Consider the following 17,282-nt stretch of genomic DNA (forward strand, 5'->3'; position numbering starts at 1 on the left):
TCAGAAATGAGAGGTTTATTTCACAGCACAGAGTTACAGTTATAACCATCATCGCCGCATGAACACATGTTATTGATCAGGTGGCAGGTAAGGCACACAGGTGATCTGATGGCACAATCAATAATCAATTAGATAAAAATGTCATTGAGGCTGGGTCACATGGTTCATCGGATGTTTTAAAACATTTTTTTTATTAAATATTAAAGTTTGTGAAATGCTCAAACATCTTTAGTGAGTCTTAGCTTATTTTAAGAGTTCCTAAACTTTATAAAAGAGTTTTAAAAACAGTGATATGAGACCAGAGGGTTCGGCCTCAAAGGATTTAAATACACTGTTTTAAATGTTTTAATATCAGGTTTAATATCTAAAATATTAGGAATGGGTCCAGTTCCTGTAGACAACCAGTTTCTAGTAGAATTAATTTGATTTATTAGTCTGCCTGCCTATTGAGCCCACTTTTGAGTTCTTGAACTCTTGCTGTCTAGTTTTTATATTTTACTCCTGACTGCTGGGGTGGAGCCTCCACAATTTTGTTGTGCATGTACAATGACAGTAAAGGGCTATTCTATTCTACTGTATTCAAACATTTGACACACAGCATGTAATTAATTAACTAGCATCTGAGACTGTAAACTCCTCAGGAAAGAGTTTACTGAGCTCAGATCAGAGGAGTTTACCCCTGTTGTCAGTAGAAAGAATGGAGTTTTAAGATAGCTCAGCACTGAGAGCTGAAGTCCACCTTTGTGTTCTCTCTCGAGGAGTTAGAGATATTTAAACTCTGCACCAGGACAAGCTGCACAAACACATCTTCATTTAGATTAGCTTACTTTTACTCCAGGTAGCAACAGTGAGTTATGGTAGCTGGTTAGCAGTAGCAGTAGCAAGGTATTGGCTAGCAGCCATGTCAGTGTTCCATCACTATAGCTAATACAGGCTGTTAGCATTAGTACTAACTCCTGCAGTCAGAAAAGTGGAGGTTTTTTCCCCATCTTCTCTGGCGTGAATGACATCATCACACCTGATTGGATGGTTCAGTTCAGACCATCCTGTATCTGTTTGGGTTCTGCTGGATTTAATCCATCAAGCTGCTCTGATGACTAACTTCTAAGGAAACATTAGAGATCAGCTGATTTCAGACTAAGACATCCTGTTTCTGCTCGTGGGTAGTTTTTATGAATCAGTTTTAAAAAGTTAGTAAATGTAATTGTTTCTCTCCACCTGGACTGTTTACCTGCACTAAACCAGACTCTCCTCAGGTCAACTCGACAGTTTGCAGTTTTAAACATATCATCCCTGCCTGCGTCCAGGTGGGTTTAAAGACCTCTGACAGGTGAGACAGAAAGTCTGACCGCCTCAGGTCCAGGTGAGTCCCAGTCCTCCGGACACCATCAGCTGCTCCAGGTCCCTGTCTTCCTGTCGCTCCTGCAGTCTCTGCTCCTCCAGCAGGGACACCAGAGAGTCTCTCTGCTCAACCACCTCCAGCATCTCCTCCAGGATCAGACGCTCCTCAGCCAGCTGCTCCTCGTCCTTCAGGTGGTCTGCATGCGCGTGGGAACACACACACACACACACACACACACACACACACACACACACACACACACACACACACACACACACACACACACACACACACGTGATCATCACACAGAAACACACAGGTGAGCAGGTGAGCTTGAGCTCTGATCTTGTCTGTGTTACCGTCCACAGCCATCCTCTCTCGGAGCTCCTGCTGCAGGCGACTCTGCCGGTCCTCCAGCTCCAGCTCTCGGGCGCTGAAACACAGCCAGAACCATCACAACCCAGGAATCTGCCCAGGTGAGAGGTCAAAGGTCACATACTCACAAGATCATGAGCTCAGCTTCATATCGGACCAGAGCGTTCTTCTGCTGGACCAGCTGGAACCACTGCTGCATCAGCGGCGGATTATCCAGTTTCCCGAGCCCTACACAGAAAACCGGGTTCAGCGCCGCATAATACCTGCTGTATATGTACTCCACAGGTAACCGGATATGTGAACTGACCTCCCAGGTGAAGCTCCATGTCTGCGCTTTGGCTGGATTCTCCCCAGTAATCTAACAGAAACAAGCACAGGTGGATTAAAGTAGAAGCACACCTGAGTTCAGGTAGAACCAAGTAAGTTCAGGTATTCCTTTGGCCTGTATTTTCAGTACCTGCTTCTCCCCTCAGAGCTTTCTCCACCATCACTCCTCTCTCCTCCAGCTGCCTCTGTTTCTCTTCCACCTGCTGCAGCTGCCTCTGGATCATCTAAGACACAGAACGCATCATCAGGTAATCTCACCTGAACTCAGGTAACCTCAGCTGGACACAGGTAACCTCACCTGGGCCTTGTGGAGTCTTTTCAGTTCTTCCTGTTTGGCCTGTCTCCTTGCGGCTCTCTGAACCCGTCGCGTGATTCTGGTGTCCAGGTCATCGTCGTCATCCTCACGCTCCCTCTGGAACATGGTTTCCTTCACGCTCAAACTGGATGCCTCCTTCGGCTGGACCACGACCCCCACCACCTCCGTGGGGCAGGAAGACTGGCCGTCAGAGTCCTGTAGCGGGACTCTGTCTTTTAGGGGGCGTCTCTGAAACAGCAGTGCGTAAGCATCAGGACAGGAAGTGAAACTGCTGGACCACCACAACCCTCAGAGGATCAGGTGTGTGTACCTTGATGGCGTATGATCGTTTGAAAGCCAGAGCGTGAGGAACGTATGGCGGCTGATTGCAGGAAGAAGAAACACGGAGGACAGAAAACAGTCAAACTGATAGACGAGACGTGAATCTACGTCCATTTAAGTCTCGGGTAGTTTCAACAAGTCGGTATGTCGGTCGAGTTTAAAGTCAGTCTGGTCATTGTGTGTCAGGTGATACCTCCTGGTTCTTCTCCTCCTCCTCGATGGCAACCCTCTGAATTTCATTGGTCAGGTCAAGCAACTCCAAACGCAGCTGCAAAAGAAGACTTCAGGTGAGAGACCCAGTCTAGGTGTTAGTCTGACCCCTATCCTTATCCCTTAGTGAGTCTGGGTATGATTTAGGTCTCAGATTGGTTGGAATAATGCTGAACTCTGATTGGTCGGAGTGCTTACGTTGTTTTGGGGCTTCGGGGAACATCTCTGCAACACGGTGGATGAATCAAGATCTGACACCTCTGCTCTCACATCTGGACAAAGAAGGTACAGGTATTACATCATCACAGTGACATCACACTGACTAAAGGGGTTGTTATTATGGTCACCTGTGAATCTCTGACTGGCTGTTTTCTCCTTCGCCCTCTCTGCAGGTAAAGTCCCACCCCCCTTCTTCTTCTGCTCATTCTTGTTTCCAGAAAACACAGTCTTTAATAGATTTCTGGCTCCAACCCCTCCCAGCTCCATCTCCCCAGGGGGAGGAGCCTCTCTGAGCATCTTAAAGAGGAGAGCCCTGCCCCCAGGCTGCAGGGGGGGGAAGAGGAGTCTAGGGGGGAGGCTATGAGCTTCTCGCCGTCTCGTCGTCCTCCTCTTCCTCCTAAATGTCCCTGGGTCCTCCTCTGACCCCTCCCCTTTCTCTTGCAGGAGGAGGGGCCTATTTTGCGGCAGTTCAGGTGTGATGTTGTCAAATGAGCCCCGCCCACTGGCAGCAGGTGTCTCCATGACAATGGCAGGTTTGAGTGGCGCTCTGGCTCCATCCTCAATGTGAGGGGAGTCAGGTGTGGTGATGAAGGAGGCTGTGCTGGCGGTGGTGGCGACAGGGTGTGGAGTCACAGATGAGTTCATGGAAGAGGTGGAGTCAGGCTGAACAGGTGTGTCAGAGCTGTAAGGAGCAAGCTCCGCCTCTGAAGGGAGGAGATAGTGTATGAAATAATGTGTATATGCACTCTGTACACACACACACACACACACACACACACTTTACTATTAATGTTTATTGATGTGAATGAATGTGAGGCAGCGAGAGTAAAGATTAGAACGACGGCCTTTAGAAGCAGCAGCTGAGCTCACAACGAAAAGGAAGCTGACTTTGAACTTTGTGTCACACACTCATCAGGTCAGTGTTTGAGTTTTAATAACTTCCTGTCCCCGTCCTCTGATCCTCGCATGGAGCACTGCTGTCCTTTCATTCCATTTTTAATGAAATTAGAATTTAAATTTTGCTGTTGTTACACACACACACACACACGCACAGAGTTAAACATTCATGTTAAACACGGTGGTTATTCTAAAATCTGAGGTTTTATAAAAGGAGTTTGGTTAGCAGGTTCAGGTAGGTGCTACCTGTCTCCTCCTCTAACAGGAGCCATAAGCCCGAACGGCGCTCCATCTCCCAGGGGTCGTACTCCCCCTCTACCAGCAGGGGGAGACAGACAACAGCACATCTCAAACTCAAGACCCCTACTTCACACCCAAAAACTCACAAAGACTTTAACTCACCATCGCTGGACTCCATGCCACTGCCTTCCTCCTCCTCCTCCTCCTCCTCCTCCTGGACTTTCAGGTAAAGCTGCAGCGTTTCTCTCGATGAAGATCTCGTCTCGTCTGAGGTTACACAGCCTCCTCCCTCTGCCTCCTCCTCCATATCTGACTCTGAACTGAAAACAGGAAACATAAAACAGTTGGGATGGAGGACCAACACTGCCAACCAAACAAACTAAATTCACTTTAATTTGTTTGGTGAAGCACAGCCACAATGATTAAAAAAATTAGAGCCATAGCTAGATTGATTAAATATTTACAGATTAGACTAGAATTTTTTTTAAAAAAGGCAACATTTTAAATTCAAAAGTCAAAACAATTTAAAAAAAATCCTACAAACATTTAAAATTTTGTGGGGTCTAAATACACAAATATAACATAAATTTTTTAAAAACAACTTCCCTTTTATTGTAATCTTTATTTTGATGTAAACATTTAAGTTTCTTTATTAATTCGTACTTTTCACACCACAAAATATTTCATATTGAAGTTTTTACAGTAAAACGTGTGTGACCTCCAGCTCTTTACATCCAAGACATGTTTACTGACCCCCGTATGGAGCGGTGATTCCCAGCATTCAGCAGAAAGGCTGAAGCATTATTAAAGCCAAGGCTGTTTTTTTCTATTTCCTGAGGATACCGACCTTCTGGACCTGGACCCTGTCTGATTGTCGGTGCTCAGGTTGAATAGGTTCAGGACCTCCTCGGAAACCTCCTCCAGCTCCTCCTGTAGCTCCACCTCTGAGCACCGGTGCCAGATTTCCAGCTCGATCCTCTCCGGCGTCGCCGCCATTAGAGAAGCAGCTGCCAACACACCAACGCAGCCACACACACACACAGACACACACAGACACACAGACACACTAAAGCCCACATCGATTCCTGTTTAAGGAGCGCGCTCAGTGTGAACACGTATGGACACTGAAAGCACACACACAGGTGAAGCTAGCTCACCTGAGGATGGTCGGCGGCCTGCTGAGATCAGAGAGTCAGACAGAGATGGCGCTGAGCTCTGGGACCCCTTCAAAGACAAAGATATGCGTTTATTTATTAGTCCTGTAATTATTCCAACTCTAAAACTCAAAGTTTTCAGTAACTCTGATTCTAAATTAAATTTACAAAAATAGTTTTTTTCACATTCTTTTTCTAAAATGAGTTTAGCAGATGAACTTTATTAAATCATTATTAGAATCATTATCTTTATTTTTCAAAGGCGAAATATTTGCTATTTAGGATTTAAAGGTTGAAAAAAAACTTATACAGGTGATTGAAGAAAGGTCTAGTTTTCCTTTTGTCATTATTTCTTCTGTTAATGTGTGTTTTTATTATTTTTGAACTGAACATTTCTGGCATGATCGATCTTCCGTACTGACTCGCTAAACAGTGATGATCCTGAACAGCTTACCTGCCGTGAACAGAAACACCTGAACTGATCGGTTCCACAGGCAGGTAGCTGCTCCTGTCAGAACTCCATTCAAGGTCCAGCCACACAACACCACCACCACCACCCTGACCTCCAACTAAAATTACCACCTAAAGAGCATCTGATGACCTGTTCTACCTTCCAGGGCTTGAACTAATAAATTGCCCACACCTGCAGGTCAGGTGCACACAGATAATATCACAATGAAAGTAAAAGTGGTTCTTACGATTGACGTTCGGTGTGACGTAGCTCTGTCAGATGGCGTCGGCCTCTTCCTCACGGCTTGAGCACTTAGGTGACATTCGGAGCGTTGCATGCAGTAAAACCTCCCTGAGACACAGAGGACGACAGACAGGATGTCAGGACAGGTGTGTGTCTCACACACACAGGTATCTCACACAGAGAGATGTGGAGCGTATCTTGCAGCCCTCGTCTCTGAAGGCTTCCCAAAATTTATGTTTTTATAGCAACCTTCACACCGACTCCCGCCTCGACTTCAAACTCATCGGTCATGTGATCACTGTGCTCTCATTGGCTGCTGAGCTGCAGAATTCAGCTGTCAGACCCACAATAGACATTTTGTGTGGTTAAAAATGTGGTGTGGAAATGTGTGGCGGCGAGGCTCGGGGCTCCGATCACATGACACCACCACCTGACAGTAATCAGAGTACTGCAGTGATGGGCAGAAAAATCAGAGCGAGTCTGCAGGGCAGGTTGTGTGTTGCTGGGGTCAAACATTTTCTCCCCACTCATGAATCGGCAGATCTGAGACTCAGACACTAATCAGATTGTTTTTGATACACGATTATGAGTCTGCTAACGAGTTACAGAAGTACGGAGGTGAGGGCGGACCTATGTCTCTGAAGGTTTCTGTTGCTTTTTCATTTATGAAATCTATCTTGCAAATAAAATGACTTCAAACTACAGGTGGCCTGATGCACAGCAGGGGGTCTGGGCTTCATCAGCTGTTCATTACCCGGTCCACTCAGACACTCAGGGGGTCCTTCTTCCACCCACAGCCACGGGAGAACCACCTGTTACCCTTCCGTACACGTTTATGGACCGAGTCTCAGGTGAGTCTGGGTCCAAGTAGGTAGTCCACATGAAAACACATTCAGACTGTGAGAGCCAGGGGCGGAGCGTGGGGGTGGCTTACTGGGCTTAAGCCCGGGTTGTTTTTTCAGAAGCCCGGGGTCTTTTGGAGGGTAATTTTTTCATAGTTAGATGCCTGGCTGACAACTGTATAAAACAAAAAGTACACACAATATTCGAAGCACATAGTGCACACTGTGGGAATTTACGACTGTGCGTGAAACCCCCCTTATATTGGTATGATCCGAGCTCAGGCACTAAGCAACTGAGCGAGGGGGCGAGGTAGCTGCTGCCTGTGAGTGCGCTGTTGGAGAAACGGAGCCAGCCATACTAAGGAGAGCTTAAGTTTGACCAGGTACCAAAGCAAATCATTCGTACCGTACAAATAATGTAAATATGACGGTGCATCACGAAAGATTGATATCAAACTGATCACTTGACCCATATTAGTTACTTGCTCTTCAAGTCAATCAACAAATGGCGAAATGAAAAGCCGAACAACAACAATGCTGTTTCTTTAGAGAGTCTTAGCTTACGTGTGTGTTTATTTCATATTTTCTGTTCTTACCCTCCCCGACTAAATCGGTTTCAGTTATGTACTGAAATATAAGAATGGACATTAGAGGGTTCTTTCAAAGAAAAAACTCGGGTAAATGTTATTTTATATATCATGCTTACTATGTTGTTCAGTATATTTCTATGCAAAACAAGAGGGATTTCAGTACACAGCAGGATATTCACATTTGTAACCAGATATTTACACTTTAGGGAGAAAACATAAAACATTTTTACTGTACAACATCAATTTAGAGTAAAGCTTTGTTTTAGATAAATATTGAAATATATTTTGAATTAGTTAAATGTCAGAATAAAGAGAGACAGAGCTGTCTATTTTTATCACTTTGATCAAATTTAGGAGCACATGTACACTAAGTTTGTTAATTAATAAAAAAAACTCCAGACGATTCCATTGTGAGCTGAAGAAGCTTCTGATAGGTTAGTAGAGTCCATGTGAGTAAACTGGTGGCACAGCTGTGGATGCATATAAGGCAAAACACAGAGCCTGTTTCTTTGACATGGGAAAATCAAGAGATATCAACCAAAACACCAGGAAGAGAACTGTGGAGCTCCATAAGTGTGGCTCAGTTTTTCATACAATTTGGTGCCATTTACAATTAAGAAATACAGATAGTTTCTCTCTTTACTCTTAAAGTTAACAAATATGTTTTTTTATATTTATCAATCTAAAAAAATAAACATTTAGTCTGATTTGATGTTACAATTAAAAAAGTGTTTGTGTTTTGATCTGAAGAGTAAATATCTGGTTTCAACTGTATATTTGATGATTGTCAGCACAAAGAGGGAGAGAGAGGAGCAGAGAGGGAGAGAGAGGAGAATGAGGACAGAACAGAGATGAACAAGAGCAGGTGAGACACACATGTTAGTCAAATGGTTGTTTACCAAAAGTATCACCGTATCATAGGTACTCATGTATCTCGTACCTAGTGTTTCTTTTTAGGTTTGTTATTTTTCAAATTTTACATTTATTAAGTTGTGCAGGCTTGTTTGCACAACAAAGATAAATAATTATATAAACTTTTCTCAATCTAAATAGTTTACTTTGGTAGAATTAAAAAATAAGTGTAGTGCAGGTCTATGATGATTTTTAGTGCTACTATAGTTCTGATTCTGGTTCTGTCTTGGTTAAATCCCAAGTAGTCCTGATTTTGAACTGTTGTAGTCCTGTTTTAATTCTGGATCAGTTCTGGGTCTGGTTGAATTGGGGTTTAGTCCTCGTGTCTTGATACAGCCCTGACCTTGTTCTGCCTTGCTGCTTAATTAAAAAACTAGCTTAAGGTGTCCTGCATATGTGATATATATTTTTTTCCTATATGAAGTCATTCTTTTTTGAACAAAACTCAAAACAGAGCCTATTAATCTTTCAGTCATTTCTACCCCCCCCCCCCCAAAAAAAAAAATAAATCCCACATGCATACTACCCTCTTGGGCTAAGTCCCAGGTGTTTCAAATGTCTGGCTCCGCCTCTGGTGAGAGCAGAACTTGAGCTCATGGTACGGTTACAGATCTTCATCAGGAGGCCAGATCTGGCCCACAGGCCAATGTTTGAGTCTGCAGAGAACTGCTGACTGCTGAACAACGCAGCACTGTTCTCTGCATCAAGCTGCCCGTTTATAAGGCCGTTTCCATTTTTATCCCCAAAGATCCAAATATACCGCGGAGACTGACACAGGTTCCCCCCACACACATTAACGGTCTTCAAAAACAAACAAATTTATCTGCAAATGAGGCCGTTTTATCTTTTCTTCTCTGGTTTCTGATTGGATCTTTTTATTTGATGTCACACTGCTCCCTGTTTTTGTTGCTCATTGTCTAATGAAGCTACAGATTCGACTGTGAACTTTATTTATCTGTGTCCTGGACACAGAGAGGCTTTATCCTCCACTTAGTCATGAGTCTGATATCGTCTGATACCATGCCTCAGGAATGAGACCGATGAGTTCAGCTCTGTCACTCAGGTTTAATCTAACGTTCTGTCACTGCCACAACCCTGTTTGTGATGTCATCACCCTGACACCAGGGCCATCAATAGAAGTTTTTCAGTGTGTGGGTTGAGAAAGTCCATATCAACTCTGTCTCTTATGGTCTCATCTCAAAGTCAGACATCTGTTTTCTCTCCTGGAGGTCAGGGTCAAACTGGAGGTTTATTCTGAGGGTCAATGGCGATGATCTGCTCAGGGAGACTCTAAAAATGTGTTTCATGACTGTGAGGTCATTGTTTGTCCCCACAGAAGGAAAGTGAACACCTCTCTTTTTTCCTGCTAAACATGGAAACCTGTTAAAACCTAAACCCCAACAGCAGAGAAGGGTGGAGGAGGGGGGGTGTGAGTTTACTGACTGGTGTGCTGGTCATATGTGTACGAGGCCAGGCGGAGGGGACTGCTGCAGGAACCACACTGGAAGCAGCTGCGATGGAAGAACAAGCCCTCTGCACTGAGACGCTCCATCACATAAACCCTCTGCTTACAGAAGAAACAGACGTGACTGCAGCTGGCAGAGACCTGCGGGGACACACACAGCAACAGATGGAGGAAAGGTTAAAGGAAAGGAAGTGAAAGTGGAGGAAAGGAAACAAAGCTGGGATGGAAGGAAAGGTGACAGACTAAAAAGCTAAAAGAAAGGAGACATTAGGACATGAAGAATGAAAGAAATGAAGAAACCACAAGAAAAAAGAAACGAGGAAAAGAAGTCTCAGCAAACTGAATTCCATCATCAGTTGGGCAGAGTTATCAGCTGATTTATCACAACATCTTCTTCACTTCAGCTGATTGAAACAAAGTCAAAGAGCCGAAGGGAACAAGGCGCAGAATACTGAAGCAGTCTTACCCCACCACCGTCCTCCTGACTCTGCATACGACTGGTTATCTGCTCAGCCAGTGAGCTCACGCCACCCGTGTACATTTGAAGGCACTTTGATCAGACAGACAGACAGACAGACACAGACACATTACAGCCACAGACCATGGGCCTCATTTATGAACCATATCTTTTCATCTGCAGTTAACCTGTGCAGTGAGCTGAAAATGAACTCCATATATTCACTTTTAATATCCAGGAAAGACGGCGAGACCTGAACCCTGACATCATCTGCCTCAAAGGACATATGTTTGTACAGGATGATATTTAGCTCAAACTTGTAACATACACTTGGTAGCTGGTTCGGTTGTTTTGTTTTGCACTCAAGTGCAATTACTGTGTTCACACCTGCACAAACAAACCGTGCAGACAGGCTGAATAAACCAGAGGTTGATTTAAACTGACTAAACACTGCAGGTGTGAAAACAACCTTAGCTGACCATGACCCAAGGGTCAGGGTCGGGGTTAGGGTAAGGGAAGGAAATGTGAGGGTGAGACTGTTAAAGAAGGCAAGGAAGATGCTGGTGTGGAAGTAACTTCTGTTTCCAAAAGTTTGTTTTTTGATCCACACACCTGAGTGTGAAGAAACTAACACCAGTAGAGACCCCTTTAGATTTACACTATGCAGTTGTTATAAATGAGGCCCTTGATCCACCACTGAGAGTGATAGGATATCAAGTGCTTTTTACCAGCATCACGTTCAGCGTTATGGTGTTTAAGCAGGAATTTTCACATGTGACCTGATACCATCTCATCTGATTAGTTCTCCACGTCTCCAGGATTTATTTAGTGTCTTTGTGTTTGTACTCTTTGGAGTGAAATATTGGGGTTAGTTTTATATCAAAGCTGGCAGCAACATCTGAGGCATGACAGTAACTCCAGCTTCTTCACCCTGATCAGGGTTTATGGCCACGATACATCTGAGCTGTGGGACATCCTACCGTTCAGGACCAGGTGAATCTTCAAGGAGATCTAACTTGTTTTCAGCGATGGGGCAGCCAGAGGAGAGGAAAATAAACCCTGCTTGTGATGCTGGTTGAAAACACAGCGGCAGATGGAGGGAAAGTCCAGCCGCACAAAGTGCTCAGTCAGCAAACACATCAGAGCTGCAGGCTGATCTGAGAACAGCTCCTCTGCTCAATAGGAGCCATTCATGAGCCTCACTTTGTTATTGATCACATGAAGCAGGCGATCGGTACAGCCCTGCAGGACTCAACGATCCACTGAGGATGTTCAGGCTGACGAGCACGAGTGCAGCCGGGGGACATCGAGGCCCGAACAAACCAGAGCACTACGGGAGGAGGGGTATACGTTCAGCACACAAACACACCAAAACCCATCAGAGATACCTGTTCAGGTACTTGCTCAGGCACCTGTTCGTCCCCATCGAGAACTGCCTGAGCCTTGAGCTTCTGTTTGAATCGAAAACTCATCTGCTCCTGCTGAAGAGTTCGTTTTTTCTGGCAGAGACAGCAGACGTTATTCCATCTGCAGTCTGGACTCTGCAGAAACTGTGACGATGCAGGAGGCTAGAACCAAAACCTGAACCAATCGGTGATGTCTACCGCACACCATAGAGAAATCGTCTTTAAAGGGTCTCAATTCAAACCGAAAACTCAATTTGGTTCGTAGTTACATCGTAGTCCAGCACATGAATCCATGAGAAAGAAACTTCTCACAAACCAAACTAACATCTGTGTGATTCACATGAGGATCTCAGAAGTATCAACAAACAGCAAAAAGGGAAATTATCTATTTATTTTAACCATCCAGCCACCTGCATCCTCTTAAATGAGTCTTTAAAGTGAAAATGTAGTTTATCAGTACTCCAACATGTCTCATCTGTCTCTACTGGCTTCTACTGGTCTTTACCGGCCTCCATGATGACAAGTGAACTGGAGATGCAGTCGGCTGACTTTCTGCTGGTTGGGAGGCTGGAGGGAGGCTGGATAGCTCCCCCTGCTGGTTAACACAGGGTGTTTGCGTTTATAGAAACATTAATACTACACACATCATGTCCACAACCCCTATTTGACCATCAGAAATCAATATGATTGATCAGAAATCAGCACGCTCTCACTTGTCGACGGAAATCAGCAGCAGCAGAAGAAGATGTCCTGCAGGTAGATGAACTTTCATGCAGCTTTGCCTGTAGCTGATTGGCCATCAAACGAACTCTGGACCGACTGGCCCCACCCACAAACTCCTCCTCAAACGACTGGCTCTCAACATCACCATTCAGGTCACATGACTGCAAAACAAAATATCCATTAAAAAAAAATCAGGTCATAGTCATCAGAGGAAAGTCAGTTGCCAAACAGTAGTGAGTTTCCTGAGGTGGCTTCTCCCACAGACAGTGACATCAGCGGCTCCACCTTTGGCCCTGACACTGTGCTGGTGTCAGCTTTGTGGCATCCTCGCCGTCAGTGGTGTGGTGTGTAAATGAGCAAAGAGGCCGCATCCATCAGTCCAGACTGAAGAGAGAAAGAGTGGCCAGCTCAGGCCCTGGTGATGGAAGCTTCTCCACCTGAGTCACATGGCGTACAGAGACTGAAAAGGGTCATCAGAGTGAAAAAGAAGCTTTTGTCTTCAGTTGTGAGTCTTGATGAATTAAAGAAAAGTCTTCATCTGAACCCGACCCTGAACTACATAAGACGAAGAAAATGGCCGGACAGCCGGACTGCTCACCATCTCCAATCTGAATGTCTAACGCTCTCTGTCCTTCAATGTCTGGTTCTGGTTGAAGATCTGAATAATTTAACATGAGCTGAGTTTGAAGTGAAGTGTGGACACTGACCTCCTGCTGCTCTCGACTCCGCTGACTGGTCTTCCTCTTTTTACCCAATGCCCCCCCATGCTCCTGCAGATACCATAAATTATTACCATCTTTAATTTCACACAGATGACTGCAGGTATGAGGAGGTGGAACTACGCTACCTTTGGGTTTCTCTTCCTGGACAAACTGGTTCCCAGTCGGCTGAGGAGGGAGGCGGGAGCGATGAGAGCTGATCGCAGGTCAGTGATGTGCCTCAGGCAGCCTGAAACAAACATGTTGGATTACCACGTCTTTTTTATCAGCCCTTTTCCAGTAGAATGGCTGATCGGGAGCAGTTTGCAGCCTCACCCATAGGGGGCGGCGAGTCTTTGAGCAGTTGGTAAAACTGGCTCAGGTACATAACCATCGACAGAGAGTCCGGCTCTTCCACAGACGACATTTCCTCCACCGTCATCAATGGAGAAATCCCAAACTCTCGTTCAGCCACATCAAAGCCGAGTCGAGTGTTTTCTTCCACTGACGACTCGTCCAGAGAGTCAAAGTCTCTGAGGAGAGGCAGGAGTCAACTCAGACCTCAGAAGAAGCAAAACTCTCACCTTTAAAGGACCATTCCTCTCTAAACTCCATGAACAAATGTTTATGACCTTGCAGTTCTATCTTTTAAATTATTCATGTGTAAATGTGCATGAGTGAAGCACAGAAGGTTGATATACAGTGGGGCAAAAAAGTATTTAGTCAGCCACCGATTGTGCAAGTTCCCCCACCTAAAATGATGACAGAGGTCAGTAATTTGCACCAGAGGTACACTTCAACTGTGAGAGACAGAATGTGAAAAAAAAATCCATGAATCCACATGGTAGGATTTGTAAAGAATTTATTGGTAAATCAGGGTGGAAAATAAGTATTTGGTCAATAACAAAAATACAACTCAATACTTTGTAACATAACCTTTGTTGGCAATAACAGAGGTCAAACGTTTACTATAGGTCTTTACCAGGTTTGCACACACAGTAGCTGGTATTTTGGCCCATTCCTCCATGCAGATCTTCTCGAGAGCAGTGATGTTTTGGGGCTGTCGCCGAGCAACACGGACTTTCAACTCCCGCCACAGATTTTCTATGGGGTTGAGGTCTGGAGACTGGCTAGGCCACTCCAGGACTTTCAAATGCTTCTTATGGAGCCACTCCTTTGTTGCCCGGGCGGTGTGTTTTGGATCATTGTCATGTTGGAAGACCCAGCCTCGTTTCATCTTCAAAGTTCTCACTGATGGAAGGAGGTTTTGGCTCAAAATCTCACGATACATGGCCCCATTCATTCTGTCCTTAACACGGATCAGTCGTCCTGTCCCCTTGGCAGAAAAACAGCCCCATAGCATGATGTTTCCACCCCCATGCTTCACAGTAGGTATGGTGTTCTTGGGATGCAACTCAGTATTCTTCTTCCTCCAAACACGACGAGTTGAGTTTATACCAAAAAGTTCTACTTTGGTTTCATCTGACCACATGACATTCTCCCAATCCTCTGCTGTATCATCCATGTGCTCTCTGGCAAACTTCAGACGGGCCTGGACATGCACTGGCTTCAGCAGCGGAACACGTCTGGCACTGCGGGATTTGATTCCCTGCCGTTGTAGTGTGTTACTGATGGTGACCTTTGTTACTTTGGTCCCAGCTCTCTGCAGGTCATTCACCAGGTCCCCCCGTGTGGTTCTGGGATCTTTGCTCACCGTTCTCATGATCATTTTGACCCCACGGGATGAGATCTTGTGTGGAGCCCCAGATCGAGGGAGATTATCAGTGGTCTTGTATGTCTTCCATTTTCTGATGATTGCTCCCACAGTTGATTTTTTCACACCAAGCTGCTTGCCTATTGTAGATTCACTCTTCCCAGTCTGGTGCAGGTCTACAATACTTTTCCTGGTGTCCTTCGAAAGCTCTTTGGTCTTGGCCATGGCGGAGTTTGGAGTCTGACTGTTTGAGGCTGTGGACAGGTGTCTTTTATACAGATGATGAGTTCAAACAGGTGCCATTCATACAGGTAACGAGTGGGGGACAGAAAAGCTTCTTACAGAAGACGTTACAGGTCTGTGAGAGCCAGAGATTTTCCTTGTTTGAGGTGACCAAATACTTATTTTCCACCCTAATTTACGAATAAATTCTTTACAAATCCTACCATGTGAATTCATGGCTTTTTTTTCACATTCTGTCTCTCACAGTTGAAGTGTACCTCTGGTGCAAATTACTGACCTCTGTCATAATTTTAAGTGGGGGAACTTGCACAATCGGTGGCTGACTAAATACTTTTTTGCCCCACTGTAGTAAACTTTCTGTTATTTAGAAGTTGTTGACTTTTGCACCATATTCTTTCACTGCTCTTGAAGCTTGTTTTATTGATGATGAAGTTTTCTCACATAATGACACAGGAAGTTGTTTCTGACAGGACATGAATCTCTTTGTTCAGTCCGACAGGATGTCTCACAACATAGTTTGTCCCTCTGGATTCTGAGTACCGTATTTTTCGGACTATAAGGTGCACTGGATTATAAGGCGCATTATGCGAAAAAAAAAAGTCAGATAAGTCCAATTTTGATTCATTAATGTTGAATTCTCTCACAGCTGCTCTATTCCCGTGTTGTTGCAGTATATTAATGACTAACCTCGTATTGTGGATGGATTATCTCAGTTGTTCTCCTGACTGAACTTTGGTCCGTTTACAGCATCCTGCCATGCGATTGCATTTGTCCCTAACCATCGGGAACCCTCACGTTAACTTTTATTGAGTGGAAAAAAGTTAGCGTTCTTCCTCCAGCTTCACTGTGTTTATGTTATGTTAACATAGCTGTGTCGCTAGCGATCACGTAACACGTCATTATATACCAGCTAGTCCAACTTCAGTAACCCTACAAACGTCACTGCTGTGTAGTTTTCTGTCTTCATTTATGTTGGAAGTGGTAGCAGAGCTGTACCTTTTATTTTTTTCAGAAATCTCTCAGTCAGAACATGCTATATCATGTTTAGGTGGAAACTATCGAGCTAACTTCCTGTTAACTTCTAACTCTGTTAAATTTAATAAATTCTGTCTTCATGGATGCCTGGATGTTAAACTTAATTGTTACACCTGGTAAAGCAGCAATGCTGATCATTTTATTAAAGATGAAAGAATTTAGACAGTTTTTAACTCTCAGTGACGCCACAGTGTTCGTTTGACTTTGGGACCTGAAGTAGACGGAGTTTTGGACCCAGATTACTACGTGAGGCTCCTTACTACGGTAGCCCTAATGCCCTGGTGCGGCTTTGTAGCTTACCAAAGTGGTACTAAAACATTTTTTGACAAATTTTTGAGCGCCATGTACCACATATAATCGGTTCGAGGTTAGTAAGCACAACCAGAATTCATACATAAGGCACACCGGATTGTAAGGCGCACTGTTGATTTTTGTGAAAATTAAAGGATTTTAAGTGCGCCTTATAGTGCGGAAAATACGGTAGGTCTGAGTGAACTTTTCAAAAGTCATGTGACTAAAAGTCATGTGACTAAAAACCCAAACACAGAGTGATGGAAACTGTCCTCAGAGCAGTTTTAACTAAAAGTAATTACATCAGATCAGATCGGTATCGGTGGATAAGAGCACACAGGGCGAGGCCACTCCTCCAGGAAGTAGTCAGGTCAGTAACATTAACGCCATGGTAACCACAAGTCTGTTCCTGACACCAAGTCAGCAGCTGATTGGATCGAGAGAAGGATTCTGTGAGAAGAGACAGAAAGAGAGAGGGGACCAGTCAAATGAAATCCTCAGAGCATTTTTAAACAGGAAGTTGAATATCCTTCCTCAGCTGCTGCTCTTCAGCTGAAGGCTTAGGCTTTCCAAGGAGGTTTGTCAGATCTTCTATTTGTCAGATCTGTTCCTGAAAATGATGTAATGAAGTTCATCAAGGCTTTTATACACACACATAAAAGTTTTTATATATTATATAAAAATTTTATATATATATATATATATATATATATATATATATATATATATATATATATATATATATATATATATATATATGTATATATATATATATATATATATATATATATATATATATATATATATATAT

General features: G+C 44.2%; 1 protein-coding gene across 6 annotated transcripts in view; it reads right to left on the reverse strand.

Moving 5' to 3' along the window:
* Positions 1-17,282, reverse strand: part of mical3b (microtubule associated monooxygenase, calponin and LIM domain containing 3b) — a 26,876-nt gene continuing 9,594 nt past the window's right edge. For 2 of the 6 annotated variants that reach the window (XM_085435946.1, XM_085435945.1), the window contains exons 12-33: positions 16,774-16,921; positions 13,525-13,721; positions 13,338-13,438; positions 13,198-13,260; positions 12,481-12,651; positions 10,371-10,454; positions 9,883-10,045; positions 6,100-6,203; positions 5,405-5,471; positions 5,095-5,254; positions 4,410-4,567; positions 4,254-4,322; positions 3,239-3,814; positions 3,090-3,163; positions 2,875-2,949; positions 2,671-2,721; positions 2,343-2,588; positions 2,175-2,268; positions 2,025-2,075; positions 1,846-1,945; positions 1,702-1,775; positions 1-1,538 (exon numbers count right to left, since the gene is read on the reverse strand). In XM_085435946.1, coding sequence (XP_085292072.1) covers positions 1,354-1,538; positions 1,702-1,775; positions 1,846-1,945; positions 2,025-2,075; positions 2,175-2,268; positions 2,343-2,588; positions 2,671-2,721; positions 2,875-2,949; positions 3,090-3,163; positions 3,239-3,814; positions 4,254-4,322; positions 4,410-4,567; positions 5,095-5,254; positions 5,405-5,471; positions 6,100-6,203; positions 9,883-10,045; positions 10,371-10,454; positions 12,481-12,651; positions 13,198-13,260; positions 13,338-13,438; positions 13,525-13,721; positions 16,774-16,921 — 3,011 coding nt within the window. In that variant the 3' untranslated portion in view covers positions 1-1,353. Of the gene's footprint in view, positions 1,539-1,701; positions 1,776-1,845; positions 1,946-2,024; positions 2,076-2,174; positions 2,269-2,342; positions 2,589-2,670; positions 2,722-2,874; positions 2,950-3,089; positions 3,164-3,238; positions 3,815-4,253; positions 4,323-4,409; positions 4,568-5,094; positions 5,255-5,404; positions 5,472-6,099; positions 6,204-9,882; positions 10,046-10,370; positions 10,455-11,749; positions 11,861-12,272; positions 12,363-12,480; positions 12,652-13,197; positions 13,261-13,337; positions 13,439-13,524; positions 13,722-16,773; positions 16,922-17,282 lie in introns of all 6 variants that reach the window. The other 4 variants (XM_085435950.1, XM_085435949.1, XM_085435948.1 and 1 more) reach the window with 4 other exon arrangements.

The sequence above is a fragment of the Copadichromis virginalis genome, linkage group LG17 (genome assembly GCF_057382275.1).
Source record: "Copadichromis virginalis isolate Kocher_CV1m ecotype Utaka linkage group LG17, C_Virginalis_male_GT1.1, whole genome shotgun sequence".
NCBI classification, from domain to species: domain Eukaryota; kingdom Metazoa; phylum Chordata; class Actinopteri; order Cichliformes; family Cichlidae; genus Copadichromis; species Copadichromis virginalis.